This window comes from Sparus aurata, chromosome 13 (genome assembly GCF_900880675.1).
Source record: "Sparus aurata chromosome 13, fSpaAur1.1, whole genome shotgun sequence".
NCBI classification, from domain to species: Eukaryota; Metazoa; Chordata; class Actinopteri; order Spariformes; family Sparidae; genus Sparus; species Sparus aurata.
In genome coordinates, this window is record NC_044199.1 from 34,575,556 (window position 1) to 34,596,024 (window position 20,469).

General features: G+C 40.7%; 1 protein-coding gene across 3 annotated transcripts in view; it reads left to right on the top strand.

The window, feature by feature from the left end:
• The window catches only part of gtf2ird1 (GTF2I repeat domain containing 1), a 40,129-nt gene extending 20,004 nt beyond the window's left edge, over positions 1 to 20,125 (top strand). Inside the window, exons 10-27 of one of the 3 annotated variants that reach the window (XM_030437154.1) lie at positions 2,029 to 2,054; positions 2,913 to 3,039; positions 5,193 to 5,236; positions 5,482 to 5,562; positions 7,942 to 8,103; positions 10,187 to 10,240; positions 11,558 to 11,638; positions 13,128 to 13,311; positions 13,777 to 13,838; positions 15,053 to 15,124; positions 15,312 to 15,579; positions 16,332 to 16,360; positions 16,478 to 16,525; positions 16,610 to 16,687; positions 17,197 to 17,389; positions 17,742 to 17,779; positions 17,869 to 17,978; positions 19,165 to 20,125. In XM_030437154.1, coding sequence (XP_030293014.1) covers positions 2,029 to 2,054; positions 2,913 to 3,039; positions 5,193 to 5,236; positions 5,482 to 5,562; positions 7,942 to 8,103; positions 10,187 to 10,240; positions 11,558 to 11,638; positions 13,128 to 13,311; positions 13,777 to 13,838; positions 15,053 to 15,124; positions 15,312 to 15,579; positions 16,332 to 16,360; positions 16,478 to 16,525; positions 16,610 to 16,687; positions 17,197 to 17,389; positions 17,742 to 17,779; positions 17,869 to 17,978; positions 19,165 to 19,233 — 1,726 coding nt within the window. In that variant the 3' untranslated portion in view covers positions 19,234 to 20,125. The remainder of the gene's footprint in view (positions 1 to 2,028; positions 2,055 to 2,912; positions 3,040 to 5,192; positions 5,237 to 5,481; positions 5,563 to 7,941; positions 8,104 to 10,186; positions 10,241 to 11,557; positions 11,639 to 13,127; positions 13,312 to 13,776; positions 13,839 to 15,052; positions 15,125 to 15,311; positions 15,580 to 16,331; positions 16,361 to 16,477; positions 16,526 to 16,609; positions 16,688 to 17,196; positions 17,390 to 17,741; positions 17,780 to 17,868; positions 17,979 to 19,164) is intronic. The other 2 variants (XM_030437156.1, XM_030437155.1) reach the window with 2 other exon arrangements.
• Positions 20,126 to 20,469: the final 344 nt, after the last annotated feature.

Genomic DNA, 20,469 nt, shown 5'->3' on the forward strand with positions numbered 1-20,469 from the left:
TAAATCAGGCCGATGTGATTCACAGGGTAGTTTTTTAAGGAGACACATCATATGCATGCCTCGGTGTCTAATTAGGTTTAATTTAGTCATGAGTGCAGATCATAGTTGATCCACTGCCTCGTCATTACGGTCCAGCTCGTCTCCAGCACACTGCAGCGTGGCATCGCCTCTCAAACTTTATTTAGAGAAGGTTTTCAGTGAGCAGCCAGCCTCAACCATCTGTCAGTTAAACGTCTGTTTCCTTCAGCTCGCTGCTACACCGTCTCCGCTCAGCGCCCAGACGACTCTCCCCTGGCAGCACCACGCGGCTGCTCCTCCATCCATTTGTTTAAGCTAATTTAAACGAGCCGCCATGCCTTGTTTGAGATAACACATCTCCTAACGAATCCTGCAGGCAGTGGCTCATTAGTGTTAATACAATTAGGAAAGACTGAAAATGGGATTAATTCAGAATTACATCACGTTGCCATTGTCATTGAGAGATGCTCCAGATGTGGGTCCTGATGTTCAGTGTTGACAGACTGTAAACCGACCGCTGTTCAGTCACTCGGCCGCTTCAACTGCACGCAGAGTTTGTTCACATTTAAAACTGCAGCAGAGATGTTAGATTGGTAATAACAAACTCATTTCAGTCTGTTTTGAGTTGTTCAATGTCAAAATGTAACTAAATCCATCAACGCGAGCTGGCTTTGTTTTTAAAACTGGAGGGACGATGTGTGTGTGGTCAGTCTGACTAAGATAAATTGAGAGCAGCTTGACGGACTCACAGATATTCATGGTCACCAGAGGATGAATCATTGAGACTTTAATCAAGAAGTTTTACTTTTACAAAAGTTCATGTCGTCAAAAGAAACATCAAAAATAGTTACAGTTATCAACAAATCCTTTTAGAAGAGCAAAATGAACAACAGCTGCGTCTCTTCTTCATTTCCTCCTCGTCGTCCTCTAAAACGAAACAAAAGACTCAGCTGATCTCCTTCATGATCAGACGGCTGAATATAAACATCGCTGCATCTCTAACAGCAACACGGCCAAACCAACAGAGAACATTCCTGCAACTACAGAGAAAACTCTACAAACTCTTTTCTTCCATATTTACAGTCTTTTCTTATCTAGTGTGTTGCAGCCGTGTCGAAGTTAGCCGACACAGAACTACACGTTGCGTAGTTTAATTCATTGCAAAGGTTTGTTTCAAATTTGCTTGATAGGAAAGATGACGAGTGTGTTCGCCCTTCTTACATTAATTTACATCTTCCTTACGCTGCATTTGTCACGCAGCTCTAAGGCTGTTCAGTCCCGGTTACAAATACATAGATCCAACTTTATTAAAAGCTCAGTGATTTACAAAAACAGCTGGACGCTCTAGTTTTTAGCAAAATATCCTCAAACTACAGTAAATAGTGTATTTGTGGTGTCTGGAGACCAGATCATTTCTTTCGTCAGACCAACTCTTTGATGGTTTGGATGAAAAAAAGGCCTCATCCTTTAGTGTTAATGTCTGAAATGTCCCAACAGGGCCACCGTACAGAGAATAAAGCCTTTTAATTGCCTTTTCTCCTGCACCGCCCTCAAACCAAACTGCAGATCTGATAACAGTCGTGTTGACTCTCACTTCTTGTTCTGTGGTGTCGTAAACATGGTGTCACAGCTGTGGACTGTACGCTCGGTCTTGTTCAGCAGCGACCTCGATATGAAACGAGGTCATCGTGCTGGTGAAGTAATTATAGATGAAAGCACCAACAAACACTTCCCTCCTTCACCAGCTGGACGTTCCAGAGATTCAGTCTTAATCTCAAAGATTTATTTAAGTGAACGAACATCAACAAAATGTTAAAGTGTGTGAAGGTTCATTAAGGTCTCAGCAGGAGTTCACATCCACACGGTTATTTTTAGTTCATCAGCGATAACGACTCAATCAGCCGATTGTTTGACTGAGACGGATGTTGTGCTGTTAACGACACATGTGGAGTGTTTGCATGACGATCTGTGCTGAAGCTCACTGACGCCTTGTTTCTTCTTCTGTTGCAGAATGTTTGATGAGAGGATTTTCACCGGTGAGACTTTATTTACTCTGTTTGTGTTTTAAGACTTTTCTCTGTCGTGAGCCGTGAATTTACTCGTTACTGAAACATTTCCTCTGTATGACTTCTCGTGCCAATTTCACTCATTATGTTTGAAAGTGTTCTGGTGTCATAAGAATTTAAAGGTTTCTGTTTGGGAAAAAGTGTCGCTGGCAAACTGTGAGGAATGATTTGACAGTTTACTGACCTGAATGTTTTGGTTAAATTCATCATTTGAGTAACACCGAACTTTATCTGTAAAGCAAAAACATCAAAGATGCATTTAAAGACTTCTTTACACACCTCACACAGCGTGACACACAGCGGCAGCGTCCAGCTGAGAGAGCCTGTTATCTCTCAGTGTGTCCGGGCCTTTAAACATTTGAAGAAATAAACTGAATATTGCAGGATTCGGTGCTGGACTGCTGGATCTCACTTACTGAGTTGTGTCCAGATGGACCTACTAAACTGCCAGCTGACTGTCTGAGATAATAATTGGAGCACAAACCCCGACTTTACATCAGTGGGGAAAAATTAGATCAAATCACAGCTAATTTGGCTCTTAAAACGAGTGCAGGCTGCGTTTTCATTAGAATGAAGAATGATCTCCATGTTTTCAGAGGGAACTCTGGGTAAAGGGTAATTATTCTGGAAGGGTTCCACGTCGTGCTCCGTGTGGAACGTGAGCCGGCGTTTACCTGGACAATATTTGTCAGAATCTCCACAATTAATTAGTGTAACGGGTCGACAGAAGCGACTCCGTCAACTCTGTATTTATATCTGAACACCCGCAGATGTTCTCCACTGACAGGATGCTCTGTGTGTTTTTCTTCTGCATCTTGTTTGTTCAAGCTGCTGGAAAGATGGCGAGAGAGGAGGGGAAGCACGACCTGGGCTCCACGCCTGAAGACAGCTTCCCCGACAATCTGAGCCTCCCGCCCACCGCCGCCGAGCTGGTCAGCAACCCTCACAGCAGCAGGTCAGAGCTCGGCCCGCACACGGTTCAGCTTCACCCCCGCAGACTTTGTTTATAACCAGGAAATATGAGCTGCTGGGCTGCAGCCAAACGTCCTGCATGTGTAACTCACAATGAGCTCTGAATTAAACAGTTTAAATACTCTTTATACAGTTTATCATCCGTACCGTCACATTAGAGACGTTAGAGCTCTTCATTCAGGTTTCCTGTGTAATAACAGGCGACAGTTTGTGTGACAGAATCGTGTTTATACAACATGAATGTGAATCAGCTGACATGATGCATCTTTATGAATCCTGCACGAGTTCATGCAGCCTGTGGTGCTTTTTACTCTGTGGTTCAGATGAAAGAAAAGTAAAGCAAAATAATTAGTTAAAGAAATAAATGAATAAGCCATATAAACACTAAAACTAATTTATAAAATTTGACATACATTTATATTTCTGCCTTAATTTGCTTCTATAATATTTATTTAATTTTCCATTTTATTATTCAGTTTTGTTTCCATTTTATTTAATAAATGTATTCATTTTTAAGTTAATTTATTACATTTATTGAATGCTAAAGAATAATAACACTGAAATGAATATAGAAATGAATCCATAAATATGATTGAATTAAAAGGTAAACAAAGGTAAATAAATACTGAAAGCAAATTAAGACTGAATTGTCATTTTATAAATTAATGAATACTTAAATGTATTTTTTTAACTTCATTTAAATGTGTTTATTTTATTAATCACACTGATTCATTCAGTGTATCACTGAAGAAATGTGTAAATTAAAAAGGTGGTTTGATAGAAACAAATTATCTTTAAATTTAAACAAAACCAAATTCATGTTATTTGGGAACTGTAAAATGAACACTCAAGCAATCATACAGATAGACGGGGTGGACATAGCCAGAGTACATGAAAATAGATTTCTGGGTGTAATTATGGACGAAAAAAGACAATGTCCAACCATGAGCAGATTCAAACAGCGGTACAAACAGATGGTATTTACAAGGTACAGGGCAGAAGAGGGGTATGACAAACACTAGGGTTCTCACATTTTGCCATACTTGTCATTTATTTTATTTTTACACAAGCGGTTATTGTGTTGTTTGTTGGTGATTGTTTGCTTTTGTTGAGAGTATTAAAAAAAACAAAACAGGATACACAGGAAGTACGATAACCTATAGTACTAGGTACTAAGTGGAGAAGGGGTAGGAATTAATAAGCTAATGCTTCTTCCTACTCCTTTTCAAACATACAAAGTGTTTTAATGACTAGAGCTTCAAGGGTAATTTATTTTTCACATGTTTGAAATAAAGCATTCATTCATTCATTCATTCATTCATTAAATGCAAACGGGAGATACCACAGAGAGGAAGAAGAAAGAAGGAAATAAAGACATTAAAACAATTAACAAACAAATAAATATGACTGAAAATTAAATGGGTAAATAAATAACAGGAATTAAAACAAAGGTAAACAAAGAAACATCAATTTATGTCACTTTTTATGTATTAAAAAAAACCTTAATTTATTTTTTGAATTAATTTTCAGTCGTTCAGACTCATCCCTTAAAATCTGGCAACCTAATGAAGCCATAATTAAATGGTATTTTCATCACATTTCACTAAATAAACATTCAAAACAAAAATGTTCTGAATGTAGAAATATAAACAAACATTTCCAAACACTTTGAAACTTTGTTAATTTGTGAGATATTCTCATTTTTACGAGCAGCGTGCGGACGTGTTTCATCAGTTTCATCTGCAGGTTTCTCGAGTCTGCGTTGGTATTTTTTGCTTCATATACCTAAAATATGTAGAATCTAAGCTAAAGGCTTGAAGTCAATAAAGAACGATGACTGGTAATGAAGTCGGCCTGCTCCTCTTCTCCTCCTGCAACACGGCGTCTTGTTGTCAACATGTTTTGCTGAGACGTTACGTAACGTAGCGCTGCATCACAGTCGTTCAACATGATGATGCAAAAGACAGAAGACGTTTTTGTTCCCCTGCAGAAAGAATTAAGCTTTTTATTTTAGTCTATTTAAACAGAATGATGATCTTCAGCTGGAGGTCTGTTTCCATCCACTGGTGTGTTTAAATGAATTAGTTTTGTAATAATTTGTTCGTCAGCTGATTGTGTTTTTGTTCCTCCTCACAGATCGACCAGTGCGTGTGTGAGTCCTCTGGCTGACTGTGAAGCAGGTACGTTTAATTAAAAACCTCGTCTTCATTATAAAAGTGACTTCTTTTTGTTCCCATTCTTTTCAATCTGAAGCAACAAAAGATTGTAATTATAGTTTTGATATCGACAGTCCTCAGAAGTCTCTGAAGAAAATGTCCCATCATGATTTGTCGTCCAGTCGTTTCGATCAGCTACTTAAATCTGTTGAGCAGCTCCATGAAACACAGCGGCGCTCTGATGGAAGTGAACTGTTGAATCCCCGCAGGTCCTTCAGGAGATTGCATTCCTCTGAAAAGGATTAAAACGGAGCCTCCGGATGGAGAGATCATTCAAGTGACGGTGCCCGGTGAGTGTGCAGAGAAAGATCACAAACACCTTCACTTCTTAAATCATAAACAGGATCCAGAGATGTCTTTTCATACATCGCCCCTGACTGATCGCAGGTCTGTCATACAGTTACTGGTCCAAACTGTAAAACTGTGAGGTTCATCAGCAGACTTCACTGTGTTTGAGTCAAAAACACACTTCGGTCCACACACACAGGACTTTAACAGCAGGAAGTTAACGTCCTCCTGCAGGAGGTGATGCAGACGTGGAGGAGACTCAAACTCTCTGATGTCAGATTGTTAAATGTGGATGTGTTCTGGTTTCTTTCCTCCTCTGGTAAAGAAATAAACTGAGACATTTGAAGACGAAACACTGATCCACATTTTCAACATTCTATAACATTTTATTGACCAACAGCTGATCGATTAACTGAGGAAATAATCAAAATATTAATGTCAGTGACAACAACCATTAGTCGCAGCTGTGCTTCACAGTCATCACATGTGATTGGTCAGGCCGACGTGCCATGACTGTAAAAAACATTCAACACATTCTCAAAAGAAAGATGGAGTCCGCTGGTGGAGTGGTGACGTCCAGCTGGCTGCTCTGGGATGTGGTTCCCGTCTCAGGCTGCTGCAAAGCCGACAGAAGGTCAGAGTCAGGATGAGCACCACGTCTTCCTCAGCTGTCGACTGATGACTGAAGATGAGATGTTTACCTTTTCGATGCCGTACATTATAAAGAGTCTTAGAGCTTCAGGTTAGAAGTGTTTGAGCTCTGTGCCAGCTGAGATCTGTGCGTATCCAAAGACATTATGCTTCAGTTAAACACGATCAAAGTCTTCAAGGATGACGACTAACTGATTGTAGGTCAGCAAACTTCCCCAAATCTGGTATAAAAGAAGGCTGCAGTTGATTCTCCAGATGTTTAATTAGAGACTTTGCATTTTTCTGATCAGATCTTTTCCTCGTCCATTTAAAAAATGGACCTCCATGTTATTAGATATCTTTGTACAAACAATTCTCAGCACTCGAACAGGCATGACGGGTCAGTAGGTGCTATAAAGTCTACATCAGCAATTTGTCGTATTTAATGAGCTCATTCTGTTAAAATAAGATGTAGAAAACCACTAAATAAAGTTGTAAACTTGTAGAGTTTAAAAAAATATCTGTTTCAGTGATTTAAAATGATGTGTGTGACATCAGAAGTTTGTGACATCAGAGGCTTGTGACATCAGAAGTTTGTGACATCAGAGGCTTGTGACATCAGAGGTGGGTGACATCAGAGGCTTGTGACATCAGAGGTGTGTGACATCAGAAGTTTGTGACATCAGAGGCTTTTGACATCAGAGGTGTGTGACATCAGAGGCTTGTGACATCAGAGGTTGTGACATCAGAGGCTTGTGACATCATAAGTTTGTGACATCATAAGTTTGTGACATCAGAGGTTTGTGACATCATAAGTTTGTGACATCAGAAGTTTGTGACATCAGAGGTTTGTGACACCAGAAGTTTGTGACATCATAAGTTTGTGACATCAGAGGCTTGTGACATCATAAGTTTGTGACATCAGAAGTTTGTGACATCAGAGGTTTGTGACATCATAAGTTTGTGACATCAGAAGTTTGTGACATCAGAGGCTTGTGACATCAGAAGTTTGTGACATCAGAAGTTTGTGACATCAGAAGTTTGTGACATCAGAGGTTTGTGACATCAGAGGTTTGTGACATCAGAGGCTTGTGACATCAGAGGTTGTGACATCAGAGGTGTGTGACATCAGAGGTTGTGACATCAGAAGTTTGTGACATCAGAAGTTTGTGACATCAGAGGCTTGTGACATCAGAGGCTTGTGACATCAGAGGCTTGTGACATCAGAGGTTGTGACACCAGAAGTTTGTGACATCAGAAGTTTGTGACATCAGAGGTTTGTGACATCAGAAGTTTGTGACATCAGAGGTTTGTGACATCAGAGGTTTGAGACATCATAAGTTTGTGACATCAGAGGTTTGTGACATCAGAGGTTTGTGACATCAGAGGCTTGTGACATCAGAGGTTGTGACATCAGAGGTTGTGACATCAGAAGTTTGTGACATCAGAGGTTTGTGACATCAGAGGTTTGTGACATCAGAGGTTGTGACATCAGAGGTTTGTGACATCAGAGGTTTGTGACATCAGAGGTTGTGACATCAGAGGTTTGTGACATCAGAGGTTGTGACATCAGAAGTTTGTGACATCAGAGGTTGTGACATCAGAAGTTGTGACATCAGAAGTTTGTGACATCAGAAGTTTGTGACATCAGAGGTTTGTGACATCAGAGGTTGTGACATCATAGGCTTGTGACATCAGAGGTTGTGACATCAGAGGTTGTGACATCAGAGGTTTGTCTCTTTGTCCCACAGACGCTGGTTCTGGTGTGGAGGAGCCCAGTGAGCCTGTGGCCGAGCCGGTGGCAGCCGCAGTGTGTCCAGCCACAGCTTCACCCTCTGCTCCTTCTGCTCCTTCTGCTCCTTCTGCTCCCTCTGCTCCCTCTGCTCCCCATCACCCGCTGGAGAACCTCGCAGGTAACCTCAGCCCCGTCAGCCACCTTCACCTCCTCCTCCACCACCTCCTCCTCACTGCAGCTCCTGGGATGCCGGCTCACTCCGGCTGCTTGTTAGGGAGCTAAAATCACACGTATGAAAACACTTTTCTCAGATTTCTTCCACTTCCCCACGACCAAACCTCCCCAGACACCAGTAGATGAACCCAGCCTACAGATCCTCCACACCCGACTACTGTAGCTCTTCTCTCCTCCCAGCCTCTCAAACACCAGCTCCCATCTGTGACCAGCACCATGCATCAGCTGCAGACACTCACACTGAAAGCTCTTTGACATTTAGATAATTGAAACTGATGCATTGTGCGTCTGAACAGATGTGGAGCTCCTCTGTCCTGTAGTCCTGCTGCCCACAATCATTAGAGTTAGTTCATGTGTTAGAGACCAAACTGCTCCTCAAAGATCCTTTAAAGCTCCCAAACCTCCCGCCTGACACGGAGCCATCGTAGACTGAGACGTCAGTAAGACACAGCTGACTTGAGACACCTGAGCAGACTCTCTACTAACTTCACCTTAAAGGGTCGGTTCACCTAATTACAAATCACTATTCTTACATATCTCGACTGGTATCCAACCACACAGATGGTATAAAGATTTTCAATCTGTAAAATTAAGATTTCTCCTCATCGGCAGCAGACGTGTTTGCTCTGATTTTGGTGAACTTCCCCTTTAAGCTGTGTGAAAGAGATATTAAATAACAGTTACAGATTCTGTGTACAAAATATTGTATCTTTCTGTTTGAAGGCTAAAAATTCGACAGTCACTTCTGGACACAGATTCCTGCACATCAGAAAAAATCCTGTCAAAATGATTTTATCTGATATTTAAATTGATATATTAATTAAACGTGTAAACATTTGAATTTGCTGTCAGCTCAGAGGATGAAGAGTCTGCTCAGTGTGGTCTCCGCCTTCAGGAGGCGTTTTTGTTTTGTTTTGTTTTGTTGATTTGAAATTTGTTGCTGTGTTGAAGTTTTCTTTTCTTTCACAAAATGACGTCTAAAGGAACCAAAGTGAAGGTAAGTGCAGCAAATATCACATTTAGTATTATTTGCTGTTTCATGCTCTTTATTTACATATTTATTAGTTGTTATCTTGAATCATACAGTATGTGGTAAAGTAATAATAAAGTAAGTTATTGAGCTCGATGTTGAATAAAGCTACATTAACACAGTGAAACTAGAGGAGATATAAATGTTTCATCAGGGTAGAAAATGACTGTAAATTCAGGTCATGATAACCTTAATATTAAAAACTGAAATATTGGTATTGTGTGAAAACTACAGGGAAGATGTTCGGCCTGTTGTTGATGAGTTCATCTGGTTGTTTTCTCACTTGTACCTGAGTGTAACTTTATTAAAGTTAGCTACAGACTGTCTCCACCTCCCTTCACTCAGAGTTATGACGGTAGAATAACGATATTTTCAGCGTGAGATTGTTTGTCCACGATCATCAGCTCTACTGGAAACATTCAGCTTCAACTCATTTAAATTAACACGTGTTGTAAATGATCCTCAAGCTTCAAATTTCAACCCAACCCAGTGAAAACTAAGATGTTGGAGCGACTGATGACGACGTTTAGCTCAAAGACTCAGAACTAAAACGAATTCAGAGTTCAGCTGCAGGATTTTACAAGATCACAAGAATTTGATAGAAGTTTTTACAACAATTTCTTGAAGAGATGGATTAACTTTAACAGTTTTAGGACTTTAAACAGGTTTATAAAACATCGACAGGAGATGACGGGCAGTGATGTTGGATTATTGCAGCTGTGTGTTGTTACCTGCTGCTGTTATTTTCCAGACACGAGCGTTAAATAAACAGTTGGAAGTTTTACAAATATCATAATGGCTGCATCGTTCCAGTCACACGACTGCTGTGTAGTGAAGCAGCGCTCAGTTAACAGGAAACCATCAAAGCCGTTAACACGTCTCCGTCTTTTATCTTTTCACCTGAAGAATGAATCTCATATTGGAGCTCTTTGTTGTCTAAATGTTTGAAAGCTGCTGTATGTTTTTGCGCCTCTCATGTTTTTCTTTCATCCCGCAGCTGAAGCTCTGTCACCCAGCGCCGCCTCACAGAGCATCAGAAGATCCTCTGAAGGTAGAGACGACTCATTCACTGTGTTCATCAGTCTGCTGCACCCAGCAAACATTAAAATACTGCTGGAGAAACTAGCTCCTACAAAACATCCTTTATTGTTCAACACAGAAGCTAGCTCATACTCTTTAAAATCTGATTTTGCTTCTGGCTTTTCAGGTGATAAACTGCACATAAACAAAGAGGTTTTCTGTTTTCTGAGCTGACAAATGTGGCATCATAAAGAGCGAGATTGTTAGCAGATCATTAAACCAGTAAACACAACATCACCAGACTCCATTAACAAATGTAGTGATTTTAACAGTTGTTGAGTTAAAACAAACTTTATAACGTTGTGAAACTCAGATTCTGAATCATTTTCTCCTTCTTGTAAATTCAGCATTAAAAGCCAACTGTCATCCACAACACCAGACTCCCTTAACAAATCAGTTAATTTAGGAGTTGTTGAGTAGCGAAACACTTTATAAACATTGTGAAACCATATTTACGACAGATTCTAAGTCATTGTGTCCTTGTTGTAAATTCAGCATTAAATCTTTCAGCTGAAGTTGTTTGTCTCCTTGTAAAAAGTGTCAGTTTGTGGCAGCATGTCTGTACCAGCCTGTCTGCTTCTGTGTCTAAAGTGCTAAAGTCTTACCTGCCAACATTGATCAGCTGTTTGAACACACTGTTTACACTGATGTCACCATTTACACTCCATTTATGAAAGAAGAAACATGTTATTGATCTAAACATGTCACATGTTACAAAGACACTAAACAGTAACAATATAGGCTACTTCTTTGTCCCCGTGGAGAAAGTCCCCAGACTCCCTTAACAAATGTGTCAGTTTAGTGAGTTGTTGAGTTGGAGACACTTTATAAACTCTGTGAAACTCTGTCTCTGACTCATTCTGCATTATTTGGACCTTCTTGTTCATTCAGCAGATGTTCTACATGAACTTCATTCTGACTTTGAGTAGAAACATGGAGTCTGTTTGTCTCAGTGATGGACGGGTTTGTTTCACACAGAGCAGGAAGTTTTTAAAGAGATATTGTTTGCATTGATTTCAGGAGCAGCTCAGTTCATTTGTCCACCCCGAGAAACATTCCTACTTTATTAGCCTCATTTATTGCACCTTTACCTTCGTCTTCTCTGTGTTATTTTCTTCAGTGATTAATGCGGCACACAGTCAGTTTGTTGTTACGAGGTCAGTCTGGGCCAAGAGGAATATATCAGAATAAAGTCAGAGACAGGAGAAGTGTTCATGTTCACAGGTGGGAGGGCTCCCACCGCTCCAGCTGCCCTCAGGTGATGATTCTCTCTGGTTTGACTCTTCAGCAGGGAGTTTGGTCGAGGACATTGGTGAAATGATTCTTCAGCTGCGGAGACAAGTGGAGAGCCTCTTCACCATTAAGTACGGTAAGATACCTGAGCCTCAGACGAGGGCGGGCCCATTAATCCTGCTGTAAGACTCTGATCTCCTCCACATGTACACACTCTTTACCAGTGTACAGCAAGGGACATTTAAGCTTTTATAGTCTGTTTGAATATTAAAATTGTAACTTTTAAGTTTCTTTAAATATTTAAACATGTAAGAATTAGTCTGCTCAGTGTGGAGCAGATCTGAGGGGATGAAGAGGATGAATCTCAGTTTAATGTCGGAGGAGTTACAGCAGAGAGTTTCCAAGAATCAGTTTGAGTTTCTGTGTGAACGAAACGTCTGAACAACGACTTTAAACCACAAACAGTGAAAACTAGATCCTGTTCACAGGATCAGAGCTCATTACACACTGAGTGGTGCTGCGAAGAGATTACTGTCTGTGTTAACTGATTGTTTGGTCAATAATACGGGATAAAATAATGAAAACCATCGACCGTCCTCAAATGTTTTGTTCACAAACCAAAGATTTTCATTTTCCTGTACAGAGGAAAGAAACCAGTAGCTGACAACTCAAACTGATTAATCAGTCAATTATCAGAATAGTCGGCGATTAATTTATAAGTTGAACAAAATCACTGAAATGTAGGTTTGTCATCAGAACCAGATGTTTCTGACTGTGGTTCTGATTAGTTTGTTTCTTTCTTTCTGATACTAAAATGTGCTTTTATTTTGAAAAGCCAGGCTGTGATAAACAACGCAAATTCATTTCAATTAATAATGAGCCTTAAAAGTCATTAAATAGTTTCATGTTTGAATTTGTGAGGTTTGAATTTTAACACACCTGATTTCATTTATTGATCTTTTAATGTATTTTTGTCTAAATGAGCCGAACTCTTCTGTGTTTAATGATTTATTTTGTTTCTACGTGTTTTCACCCGACAGAATGAATGAACTCACTCTAACAACCTTACAGAAGCTTCCCTGCACAGCACAACATGCTGCAAACATTTATACTTACCTGCATTATTAAATAAGAAAAAGATGATTTGTTCAAAAATCTTAAATTTGGTTGTAAATGTTTAAAACATGTCTGACACCCTGCAGAACTAAACTACAACTGTTGTGTTGTTTTCTCAGTTTTGTACATATTAACTGTTGTTATAATAATATTTTAGTAATATTTCACTCACCAAAGAAACAGATTAGATTTGGAAACATTACTTTAAATCAGTCTGAGGGGAAAATATATGATGGGCTGTAAACAAGACGAGCGTTAAACGTGATTATTGATCTTATTTAGAGGTCGAACTGACGGACAGCTGTGAGAAATGTCATTAAAGTTCCCTCATTGTGAAATAAAACTTCATGAGCTTGTTTTAAGTTGTGCAGATTTGTTCAGGAGAGATTAATTTTTTATTGAAAACATTTCTGTTATCACTGATTTGACTTGAACAACCGGCCAAAAATCACATTTGGACATAAATCCACTGAAGTTAACTCTGTGCCTCTGTTGCTCCTCTGCCTCAGCCGAAGCTCTGGGTCTTCCAGAACCGGCAAAGGTTCCTTACTCCAAGTTCCAGATGTACCCGGAGGACCTGTACGTCACCGGGCTGCCCGAGGGAATCTCCCTCCGGAGGCCCAACTGCTTCGGAGCCGCCAAACTGAGAAAGATCCTGTCTGCCAGCAGTCAGATCCAGTTCGTCATCAAGAGGTGAGAAGAGGCTGAAGCAGCAGATCAGAACCTCCGTCAGTGATTATCTGGACTCAGAAGCCCGAGAGGCTCGTGACACACACACAGTCTGGTCATCAGTTCTCAGTGTCGGATCCAAAGTGTGTTTGTGGAAAACAAGCTCCTCATGTTTTTTAGTGAAACAGGTGAACAAAGTTTTGGTGCTTGACAGAAAAACTTTTAGTCCTGTTGAGAAGATGATGGAGTCGCACGCGTCGTCCTCTGCTCGTCAAACCGAGCAGAACAAAAACAAACACAACAAAGAAAAACAAAAAATTACAGATTAATTAAGTCAAATTCATCAAACTTTGTCAGAAACACAAGTAAGAAAACAGTTGATTTATAAAATGAATCAACAGAAATGTTTTTTCTCTCTGTCCTCTCTGGGCTTCCGTACTTGATTCCCTGCTTTATAAACACATTATTGATCTTTGATTCTGTCTTCAGGCCCGAGCTGTTAACTGATCAAGTAAAACAAGAGATGCCTTCGATCCCCGTCTGTGATCCAGGTGAGTCCTGAATACGTCACGTTAAACTCTCGTTCTCTGAGTGTTTGAGTGAACCTGAACATCACGACAACAACAACAGGAAGTCATTTTATTCTGATACTCTGTGAAATGAGAGTCTCCTAAAAACCTGCAGAGAAAGTGAAGACACTTCATATTTTCATAGTTCATGAGTCTGTTTTTATTTATGTCTCTACTTCCATTCATTTAAGGACTAAAACTTAACTAATAATAAATGAAAAAATAATAGTTAAATAAATTAATAAATAAGCTTTTAAATGCAAATAAAAATAAATGTAGCCATTAATTAATTGTGATGATGCCGTACTTTTTTAATGTATTATTATATATTTATTGTATTTATTAAGTACATTTAATTAATGAAAATATTTGAATAGAATAGAAGAGTAAAAAGTTATTGTCATCGTACCGAATACAACAAAATCAGGAATTAATATCATAAATTACATAAATAAAATGGGAAAGTAAATAAATATGGAATTAATAAAAATATAAGTGAATACAGAAGCAAATTAAATCTGAAATTTGAATATTTACATTCATTTTCTAAATTGATTCATTTTAATTACTTTATTTTAAATATTATTTTGACATATTTGTTTATCAATTGCGACACATTCTCAATTTATTTTTGTCCGTTTCAGTCTTCCATATTATTTGTCCTGCAGTAATCATTTAGTTCAGACACACTGAGTCAGAACACTACATTTCCCATGATGCTTTGGGGATATGTTGTGAATTAGAAACTCTTCTTTGAGTCTTCTCGTCTCAAACATTTAACTTGCCGCACATAATCAAGTCATTTATAATGAACTTTGTGTCGACCTGCTGTAGATGTCAGACGGATGTAAACCTCCAGCTCTTCCACGTGTTCGTATGATCTGAAGCTCTGAAGATAAACTGGTTTCTTTACAGGCAGTTTGCAGGAAGTTCCTCCATCTGGAGGCTCATAATGCAGCTTTAAGATGCTTCTGTCCTCTGCCGCAGGAAATTATGAGGTCAGATCCAGTTCAGGCTCTATTTCTGAATCAGCCCCTCTGAAGGAAGAGAAAGTCCTCGCAGGGATTTCCTGCAGCGTTTTATTTGTGACAAAGCTGAGCCGCTGGAACAAGGAGCAGCGCTTAATGTTTGTTGTGTTCAGTAAATATAAAGAAACGACACAAACTAAAGGTTAACCTTTTAATGTTTCTCCACAGAGCTGGACGCCAAGGACGCAGCGCCAGTCACAGAGGACACTGCAGCGATATCCAAGAGACCTGGATTCTCAGGTACACTCCGGTTTAAGTTTCACCTTCACGCAGACTTTGAAGCTTCATAATGTTTAAACATGAATCAGCTGTGAGTTCTGACGTTCATCACTCCCCGCTCTTTAAAAGGACGAATAAGCTGCGGCAGACTCTAAAGAAACACAAGAAAGCAGAACAATTCAAAGCGTCTTCTGTCTCCTGTCTCCAGAGTGCCTGGAGTCCAAACTGTCCAGGATCGACCTGGCCAACACGCTGCGGGAGCAGGTCCAGGATCTGTTCAACAGGAAGTACGGGGAGGCATTGGGCATCAAGTACCCGGTCCAAGTGCCTTACAAGAGGATCAAGAACAACCCCGACTCGGTCATCATCGAGGGCCTTCCCCCCGGCATCCCCTTCAGGAAGCCCTGCACCTTCGGCTCCCAGAACCTGGAGAGGATCCTGGCCGTCGCCGACAAAATCAGTTTCACCATCACCAGGTGGGAACGCCCGGTCACATGACCACTCACACGTCTGTGTCACTCACACGTCTGTGTCTCATATCGGTCCTTCAGTCACATCGAGGCAACTTGTGTTCAATTGCACTGCATGTTTAAAACGGTTCATCAAGTCACAGAATATCAGAGATGAAGTTTCTCCAAATCCAGTGCTGTAAATATTTGTTCAGCACTGACGTCTCTGCTGCTGTCAGACTGTCACGTCTGGATCAGTGAAGATCAACAGATCGTTGGTTTCATGACAAACTCGTCTTTAAAGAGATATTTTACAACAACAGCTCGACTTTCTCCCGGAGGCTTTTTGACAAGAAATAAAGATTCAAGAGTTTTAACACCAAACAGCCTCCAGTGATTCAACACGAGAGAGAAATTCAGTTTGTTTCAGACTTCAGTTCCTCTAATCCGTCCAGAGTGAACCCTCTTCACAAACAAATCAATAAAGGATCTCTGAGTCAGAAAATATGTCTGAGTCGTTGCTAAATTTGAAAGTTATTGAATTAAAAATGATATAAATTAAGAAAAGTAGCAAAGACTCAGTTCACATTTTTGCTTGATAAATAACATGTTTATTTACTAAGTTTAAAATTGTTATTGAAACACGTCTCGTCAGTTTCTCTCCTCATGTTGATCGTTAAAGCAAACATAATAACAGCTGTTAACATTAACTTGATTTAAGATTTAAGACCCGTTAAACATGTTTAAAACTTGTTAAATGTTGATTTTGTTCTTTTCAGACCTTTTCAAGGACTAATTCCAAAACCAGGTGAGAACAGAATTTAATTTCTTTATTCTTAAATCTGATTAAATAACTTGAATGCAGCACAGACACCTGATATTAATGTAATATTAACATTAATATCTGATTCAACATTTCTGTCAGCACCTCGACGTGTCACTTTACTAAAGAAGGCCTACGCCTCCATCAGTGGTGAGTACAAGACGATCTGTCCCACATTCATCAGGAACTTTATTTTGAAAAGCTGTCGTTAACGGATTCTCTCTCACCTGACAGACGAGGACGACATCAACCGCATGGGGGAGAAGGTGGTCCTCCGAGAGCAGGTCAAGGAACTGTTCAACAAGAAATACGGTGAATAGATTCAACACTTTCTGTTCTGTGGTTCTGTTCTGGCATCGTTAGTTCGGCCCTAAACATCAGCATCTAATGTGACTTAACATCTGCATCATTGTCCTTCAGCCTGCTGTCACTCACATTAATTAGCTTCTGTTTGGCTCATTGAATTAACTCAGTGAACATTAATAAATACAAATACGTGAGCAGTACCACATTTCAGAACTCATTTCATACATATATATCCCTCACTTGCTGTTTCCTACACGAATATGTTGAAGTTAAACTGAAACACAGACTTTCTAACACTTTCTGAACCTTTTAATGTTTCATCAGTCGCAAATTCACACTTTGTTTACCGTGTGTGAGTGTTTGTATGTATTTAACAGTCTTTTATAGTCGAGCTGATGGAAAACAAGCAGCATCTGTCGTACTGTTAGCGTCTCTGCAGCTGATCAAAAAGCTTAACGTCTGTCCTGCTGTGTGTGTGTGTGTGTGTGTGTGTGTGTGTGTGACGGTGTGTTCAGGCGAGGCTCTGGGATTGGACCGCTCCGCCGTCGTCCCCTACAAACTGATCCGAGGCAGTCCAGAGTCCATCGAGGTTAGTGGCCTTCCAGACGAGATCCCCTTCAGGAACCCAAACTCCTACGACATCGTGTGCCTGGAGAAAATCCTGCAAGTCGCCGACGAAGTAACATTCAGCGTCAAGAGCCAGCTCCAGTGAGTGCAGACACCTGAATATTCAGCAGCCTGTTGGCTGTCACCGCGCTGTATTTTCCACCGGGAATCGAGGGTTTAGCCTCTTGGTAGTTAAGCTCATTATGGTTTATTTATGCTTTGGATTTAAATTCAGCCTCTGAGATGTCACAGAATAAATCTCCCTCTGCAGAGAACGTAAATAATGTGAAGTAGTGAACAATATTTTGACGTCGGAGCCGTTAAGCTGTGATGAAAGAATGGAGGCAGAGACTCAGATCATGAAGAAATGAGCCTGAACACATCACTCTGTGTGAATTATTATCCCATTGTTCTTTATGTAAAATAAAAACAACACACTTTCTCTCCCTCACAGACCTTTTGCAGAAATCTGTAGCCAAGCGTGTAACACAGGTGAGTGTGAGCTCCTCCTGTCTGATGCAGTAGAGCTGTGTGTCATCAAGTACAACCACAGTAGAAAAACGTTCGCTTCGTGTCTCCAGTAGGAACAAACGCCTCCACCAATCGACGAAAGCGCAAGAGAGTCCAGGAGAGCAGCCGAGTCCCCGCCTCCTCAGACCTGGGCATATCAACCAATCAGATTCCAGTGATGGTAAGTCTGGAGGTTTGAGAGGAGGAGGGTCAGAGCTAACAGTGACATCATCTCACACGTGTTTTCATTGTGTTTGAAGGGAACATTCACCCGAAAATCATAAATACAAATGATTCCTCTCAGTAGCGCTGATCCATCTGGACCAGGGGTGTCAGAACCGAGCCTGCACTGACTCGGTGACGATGCGCTCGAGCTTGTGACAGTGAGGGATGTAAACAATAATGGCGTCCTCCTCGTCTGAGCTGGAACATTAGCTGGCTTAGTTAGCTCGTCTCTGGTCTGTGAGAAGATGCCTGCTTCTGTCTGAGAAAAAAGAAGTTCTGTGTGACCGGGTCATGATGTCTGCAGGGGCGTTACTGTTGAGGTTCTATTATCTTGGAGAGAAGGCAGGCCGACAAATGACCCTGCAGGACGAGGCTTCTTCTTCTAGATGCGTATCGTTCTTTGCATCCACTTCATCCGTCTCTCTGCACGTTTTCTGACAGTTTATGAATTCGACTAAGCAGATCAGTACCGCCTGAAATCATAAGGGTGGGCGGAGCCAATAGCTCGAGTGAGATCCCCACAGGACACGATGAACAGTGGTGGACATCCAGAAGAACTGGACACGATGTTCTTCATCAGTTTCTCTCGTTGGAAATATTAGTGAAGAGAATCCTCCGTCTACAGGACTTCTGAACACAAGAACCTGTCCCACTGCCGCCATGTTTGTTCTTGTTGTGTATCTTATTCTCTACATAAAGGGAGCGTAGATGAGCCTCAAGAGGAATAATATGTATTTTTAATTTTAGGGAGAACTGTCCCTTCAGCAGGAACCAGAGGGCTGCAGACAGGCAGGAAGTCCGAGAGCTGTGACAGAAACACATTGTTGGTTTTGGTGTTTTGTGGGATTTGTTAACAAAAAGAAATGATAGAATAACTCCAGATTCAGTGATGCTCCTCTTAAAATGTGTAATGATAGAAAGACAGGAGCATCTCTGATCAGAAACTCACTTTAAAATATCATAGTTTCAGTTCTTGGAGCCAGATCTGCTCCTGAACACATCACTGTGAGTTTCAGTAAAGTACTGAAGCCTCGCAGTCAAGCTGTGTTTTGAGGGAAGGTCAACAACCTCTTTGTGCTAATGAAAACATTTCCTGGCCCATTATGACTGACTTTGCTCTCTCATTGTCTGTGTGCCTGCAGCAGTGGCCCATGTACATGGTGGACTACAGCGGAGTGAATGTGCAGGTTCCAGGGAAAGTCAATTACTGAAGGACGACGCTGGACTGCAGCAAAGGGACGACGGAGGAGTTTGTCACAGAGATTTTCACGACTCTTCCACACGCGACACTAACACTTTGTCAGAGTGCTACGACTGAACAGACTGAGAACAGAGAGCTGAAGGTGTGAATGACGTCCTGAGTGTTGAGAACAACAGAATGTATGAGGATCAAATGGTCGCAGGGCAGAAGCTCGTTGTCTGTCTGCTGCCTCCACGCCACGCCGGCAGGACAGCTGTCACTTTTTGTTCCCGTCATGACAGAAATATTGTTTTTCTACGCAGCTGAAGACTTTCTGCAGCCGTGTTTCTGCCCGTGTCCATCCACAGAGTCACGCTGTCAGATTCAGCAATGTATTACTGACAAAAACAATGTCTTTGATAACCACCTGGTTCCATAATATTCAGATATTTGTACTTTTTATTTATTATATTTATTGAAATATAACATTATGTGCAGGGATGTAAAATACATTATTCTGTTATTCGGCTCCTGCGGGATCCATCACAACACTAACACAGATGCTACTAGTCTCTCAGTAACCACAGGTAACCGCTGAGCTCACGTTAATCAGCAGCGATGAAGTGTCTTAATTGGGTGTCGTCGTGGCGACGGGAAGCCATCAGAAATTAAAATAGACTGTAAGTTTCCCTGACAGGTGGAGGCTCTGCTCACCTGTCAGGAGACACAAGACCTTCAGCAAACAGCCTCTTTGTGTCTCATTAACAACATGTAAGATATCATTATGAGTCGGCCTGAATGTATCACGTAAAGAAAGAATGGTATGTTATTCTGCGATGACTGTCTGGACTAACCATATTTAATATGCTGTACCTTAACGCCAATTAGGCCTTTGAAATAAAATGTGTTGCCTTGCACTTTCACTTCGTCTGACCTCGTTTCTGATGATGTCGTCTGTCGTATCACTTCACAGGCTGTCAAACAGTTTAAATGGTTTAACTCATGAGTGCTGCGTCTTTATTCACCTTTAGTTTATCATGTTGTTAAACTTTATAACCTTGTAAAATAAAGAAATCTATTTCAGTGTCGGCCTCCAGTGAACAGGCGTTCTTTCATCATCATGGAGGGATCCGATGTTGGAGAACCTCCAGCCTGTGAAACAGAGACCGGGCTCAGAGATCCAGCTGATTATTAGGTCCAGGTGTGTTCTGCTCGTGTGCTCACCTGTGTGAAGTTTAAACATGATGGTGGTGAAATAATCATGGTT